General features: G+C 37.6%; 1 protein-coding gene across 1 annotated transcript; it reads left to right on the forward strand.

The window, feature by feature from the left end:
- The first annotated feature begins 3,838 nt into the window (after positions 1–3,838).
- On the forward strand, positions 3,839–5,686 carry LOC128163216 (uncharacterized). Its single transcript, XM_052826759.1, has 4 exons — positions 3,839–4,208; positions 4,518–5,078; positions 5,436–5,510; positions 5,607–5,686. Exons 1-4 carry the CDS (start codon positions 3,839–3,841, stop codon positions 5,684–5,686), a joined length of 1,086 nt encoding a protein of 361 aa, XP_052682719.1.
- Positions 5,687–6,000: the final 314 nt, after the last annotated feature.

The raw sequence follows: 6,000 nt of genomic DNA on the forward strand, positions 1-6,000 counted from the left end.
TTTTTTTTAATCTTAAATACACGCTTTTCAGGAATGTAAATATTCCCCATATTACAATCCAAAACAACACCAAGATACTCGATAACTTTACAAGGGATCCACATGGACTTTTCCACTTCAGGCACAAACCCTGAACAAACTAAATCATACTCTACCTCTTTGGATATTTTGCATGCTTCGTCATACTTACTATGTCAGCCAAACCCATCATCTAAATACATAAGTACAGTTTTACCTTCTCTACGCCATTTCTTAACTTAGGGTCGTGTGAGTTAAGTAAAAATATATGGCGCTGACGTGACACCAAATGGCAAAACATTAAAACAGAAATATCGATCTTGAACACCAAATTTCCATGAAAATCCTAAATATTTTCTATGGTCAGTAAAAATATCTATATGGTGATATGCACTTGAGATGTCAAATTTAAAACACCAACTATTTTTATTTGTATACATAAGGGCGGTTCTTAAATCGTCATTTTTCACAGACTGTTTCCATACATGCTTATTAACTTCCCTTAAATCTAATATAAGCCTTCTTTTCCCACTGGAGTTCACTGAAACAGAAAGAGGATTAGTAACCAAAAACTCTGTATTTTGTTCGGATATCAAACCATTTTCTAATAGCTCCATTATTGCTCCCTGTACGAAAACATCTTCCTGTAAAGCAGATTTATTATTATGCGAAAAGCTCTGCTGTGGTAAAGAATAAAAATGTATTTTATAACCATCCTGAATAGTATCTATGATATAATGACAAGCATCAATGCATTTCCAAAATTCAATATTTGATTTTAACCGCCCTCTAACAGAGACTTTGTCACCTTCTTTATACTCATAGCATTCGTTAAACTCATCAACACAACTTTTTCCATCATGATACTTATCTTTTATCAAAAATGATTCTTTAGACTGTTTAGCCTCTCTATTTAGCGGACTTGAGCTCTGGGCATACTTTTCTTTGGTGATTGGGTTTTCCGCAGTGGAAACAGCCAATGGGAAATCTGGATGCAGCTGGCATGATGGGGAAGCCAAAGGGCGTTGGGCCACGAAAAGGCTGTCTAGCTGGAAAAAGAAAATAAGGAGCACTGCTCCTAACATTAGAATAGCTACTCTTAGATTTCAGATTTTCTTTTTGCTTCTCCTTTTCTTTCTTTTCTGTCATGGCTTTATTTTACGCTTTAAACATCAGTTTTTCGTCTTCGAATCATCAGCCAATGGATTGGTTACATAATTTTTCACTGTACTCCACCCTCAAGGTGTTGCATCAGCCATTTTGATAAGTTTGTTACGCTTTTTACAAAGTTCAACCGATTCATGAATAAGTTCCTTGCAATAATCACATTTATTGTTATTCAAGGCACACGAAGCCTGCGTCAACGTATCAATAATCTTCTCGTTATGTTCAAATTGATCTTTGTTACCTGGATGTTTCCAGACTATCGCTTGTTCTGATTTTTACTTTCTTCACTTCAGACGATACGGAGGAAGTTGCTCCCTGTAATTCTCTTTTAAAATTATCAAGTTGCATTGCCATAGTATTCTCCATGTCCACTTTCTGTTCATTCATTTTGTTGAGAATGGCTTGTAGCATGTCTGCCTGAGCCCCGCCCGACATCTCCTCGTTCTGCATGCCGAATTTAAACTTTCCGCTGTACGTGTCGTCCTAAACTGGTATTTAACACCTGAGCAATTCTTTATATAGCCTTGCTAATAAACCGGTTCTTAAAGCTGACATGAATTCATAAATACGCATTACTTCCCTTTTATCTCCGACTACCGCCATATTAGTTGTCGATTTCTATTGTTCTGCTCATCGCTACACACCCCCTATATAAGGCCGAGAGCCCTCGTCATGCTTCACCGCATTCAGGAATTTCATACACCCGAACTCGTTACCTTGGACGAAAAGACATGTAAAAACGCGTTTTGAACAAAAATAATATGACAACCACTTCACTGGCAAGATATATCCAATAAACGACGAAACAAGACAGACTGAAATCCAGGCACAGATACTTCAGAAATTCCTCAATAATTGTAGACCGTTTTCCTGTGTATGTTATAACATCGCACATGCGCAAACTACACACTATGGCAGATCGAGCAATGTCAATTATCGCATGAATTTCATAAACGGGGAGTTTTTGTAGGAACGGATAGAAACGTTGTTACTTTCTTGGATTTACTATCATTTAGCTACTGTGTTGGATGTAGTGTCTCCAGGGTTTTCAAGAAGATGCAGACGTTATGCACTCTGTATGAACGACATTCGTGTTCGATATGCATGCGAAGTAAGGCAGCACTGTCTGTGCAAAATAATACAGATACCTTGGATATCCTTTCAAAGAATACATATATTTTGTATTTCATTGATTGTTTTTTTCTTTGTTCTTTATTACTACATTTTACTACATGTACAATGTGTAGTTCATGCATTTAGAAGTCCGTGCAACGTGAATGCCTCGATCGGAAAGCAACCGACCGTAACTTTCTCAACCGGTATATATACCCCAGTGGCAGTAGAGGAGCGATCGAAACTAATATGGCGACCACATGCTTTTATGAATTCATGTCAGCTTTAAGAACCAGGTGACACAAACAGGTATTCGAATGAAAACCTTATATATCCAGATAATTAATTCATTATTATACCAAGTAGAAATTGATTTCTGTCTAATTCGTCCCTCAAACGAAAGAAATCATATAACTTAACTGTTGTAAAGGAATATTTACTTTCGGTAAATGTAAGTTTTACACAATCTGTAAAGATGTTGTAAAGTGAGCCATTACAAACATTTACTTGTGTGTAAATATGAGTAAAGATCACATTTACCATCTTTGCCTTTTTTAAGTAAATAGGAGTAAAGGCAATTAAAGACAATGTAAATATGACTTTTACCATAACTTTTCTTGCTTTGTAAATACAAATTTTCATGCAGTGTTGCTTAGTAATAATTTGTAAGATATATCATCTATTCAACTGTGCCTTAAATCAGACATTAAGCAGATTTTATTGATTTACTTCAGACTAATATTTTTTGGTGTAATAACCCCATTATCATTACCTGAGTAAATATGGGGGATATCCCTACATTAGCATTAAATATGGGGATAAAAACACCATCTGATTTTTTCGGGAATGGTAGTTTTCTTCCACATATATAATTTCATGGGGGTTTTGGGGGGTTACGGCAAAACCCAATGGGGTTTCCATGGGGCTTTCTGTCGGGTACTTTTTCCAAGCTAAAATCTCAATGGATTTTATAATCGTATAAGATATTATATTGATGAATAGAAAGAATGTGGTTGGCTTCATTTAAAACACTGGGTTTTTTTTTCATTTAACAGATTGTGATGTTGAGATGTAGTCCCTCAATATCATGGAAGCAGCAATCGCTCCATATCAAGTACATCAATGTTCTAAGTGTCCGGGGGACACAGAGTATTATTGTGTGTCGTGTTCATGTGATCTGTGTCCACAATGTAAAGAAAACCATGTAAAAGATCTCAAAACAATAGACCATGATGTTGTGTCACACCGTTACAAATTCAACTACATCCCAACAAAAGAGATCTGTGTGAGACATCAAAGTAATGCTTATATAAATTACTGTGAAATTTGTCAAGTTCCTGTATGTTACCAATGTACACAGCATAGAAGTCATAGACAACTAGATGTTAGAACATCTTATGAAACAAAGCGACAGCAACACAGGGCAACCATTGACAGCATCAGAAGTGATGCTCTCTTTTACAGACCAGTTCTCCTGCTACGAATCAAAGCTGATTTCAAAACCTGTCGTAAAGAATTATTTACCCTCTATCAATCAGAGATGGTAACAAAGGCCCACACACTGAAACATCTCATTGACTATTTACAAAACGATTTAATGCGCGATATGTTTTGTGACTTTGATTTCAAACAAAGATTGTTAAAACAGAAGTTAGAAATGCTCAGACATATTGCCGGTCTACAGAGATATGTAAACATATATGAACAGAGGAGAGTAATCAGACCGCTACAATTTCTCTCATCCATAAAGAGAGCCCTCTCCCAGATACAGCTTACACTCCACACAAGCCAGCTCTCCATGACCGAGTCACTTAACAAGGTGGATGTGATGGAGTCACTGAGTTCAATCCAAATCACGGAGAGAGGAAACCGACGCGTAGGAGACCAGTGTCTGCTGAAACTGATGTCTGGTACTGAGTCCCATCAATCTCTCACACTGACAGGTGTTTGTTGTTGTTATCACATTTCTTGTGTGACATCAGACCGGGTTTGGGTCAGTGATGTGTGGAACAATCTCATCTTGACAGACAAAACAGGTATCCCCCTACATCATGTGGATGATTTATGTAGAGGTTTATATAGAGGTTCCCATAGTGATTTTACCGATTTACATGGCGGATTACACACAGTGAACAGTGATAGTCAACTGATTTATATAGATAGGAATGATAACATTAACAAACTGTCAAATGATTTAAAAACAACCACCACATTTATAGAGAGATCAAACTTCAAATGGAGACCACGATGTGTGTACTGGTCCCCGTCCACTGGGGATCTACTGGTCGGGATGTATCATATACATACAGAGACAGGCAAGGTTACCCGGTACAACGGAAGTGGACAACTGACACAAACCATACAGTGGGACAACTCAGGGCGGGTAGTGTATAGTTTACCTAACTATATAACAGAGAACAACAATGGGGATGTCGTGGTGTCTGACTCTATCTATTTGCACGGTGCTGTAGTGGTGACAGAGCGTGGGGGAAGACATCGTTTCTCTTACACAGGACATTCGCCAGGATCAGAACTGATGCCATGTGGAATCTGTACTGACTCGCTGTCACACATCCTGGTGTGTGATAATCAAACCAAAACAGTACATATGTTACATATGGACGGCCAGTTCCTGTCACATTTACTGACAAGATCACAAGAGATGGGTAAACCTAGGAGCTTGAGTTATGATATCAAAAGTCACCGTCTTTGGGTCGGATCATGGGACAACAACAAGGTGTGTGTCTACAGGTATATCACCAGACAGGACACTCTGACAGGTAGGTCTGAGTCATTATCATTGATCAAGTCATATCAAATTGTTAATTAATTCATATCACATTGTTTCATTGTGATTGCAATTCATATATTAGTTATATATGCATGTAATGTAAATTCATTATTACATGTATGTACATGCAACTATATATAGTTAATTACTGTTTTCTATATATGCTTAAACTTATTTAAGTAAAAAAAATGCAAACATTATCATGTTTATGAAAAAAAAATATACAAGAGCAATTCATTTTAAGTAGGTAACTATGTTTGGAAATTGCGTTAATCAGAGTAATAAATTAACATTATTTACCCCATGTAACAATACAGAATTAGAACTCTATGTTTGATGTTTGTAGATCAAAGTCGTGTGATGGAGTCACTGAGTGGAATCCCAACCCCAGGGACAGAAAAAGCACAGTATGGAAACCAGTGTCTACTGAAACTGACGTCTCCTCTCGATTTACTTCATTTTCTCATCGTGAAACGTGTTTGTTGTTGTTGTGATCACATTTCCTGTGTGACATCAGACCGGGTCTGGGTCAGTGATAGATACACTCTCATCTTGACAGACACAACAGGTGCCACTCTACATGCTGTGGAGGATTGATATAGTGGTTTATATATAGGATCACACACAGTGAACAATGAGAGTGAACTGATTTATATTGATAGGAAATATAACATCAACAAATTGTCAAAGGATATGAAAACAACCACCACATTTATAGAAAGAACAGACTTAGCATGGAAACCACGGTGTGCGTACTGGTCCCCGTCCACTGGGGGTCTACTGGTCGGGATGCGTTATATACGTACAGAGACAGGCAAGGTAACCCGGTACAACCAGAGTGGACAACTGACACAAACAATGCAACGTGACAACACAGGACGGGATCTGTATAAAGGACCTAACTATATAAC

This window comes from Crassostrea angulata, chromosome 9, assembly GCF_025612915.1.
Source record: "Crassostrea angulata isolate pt1a10 chromosome 9, ASM2561291v2, whole genome shotgun sequence".
NCBI classification, from domain to species: Eukaryota; Metazoa; Mollusca; class Bivalvia; order Ostreida; family Ostreidae; genus Magallana; species Magallana angulata.

What these genes read in the sequence shown, in the direction of transcription:
- LOC128163216 (XM_052826759.1), top strand. Translation starts at nt 3,839, where the DNA reads ATGGTAACAAAGGCCCACACACTGAAACATCTCATTGACTATTTACAA. An exon ending in TCTGCTGAAACTGATGTCTG is followed by an intron (nt 4,209 to 4,517) that starts GTACTGAGTCCC and finishes CCACATTTATAG; the next exon opens with AGAGATCAAACTTCAAATGG. An exon ending in AGCACAGTATGGAAACCAGT is followed by an intron (nt 5,511 to 5,606) that starts GTCTACTGAAAC and finishes GTGTGACATCAG; the next exon opens with ACCGGGTCTGGGTCAGTGAT.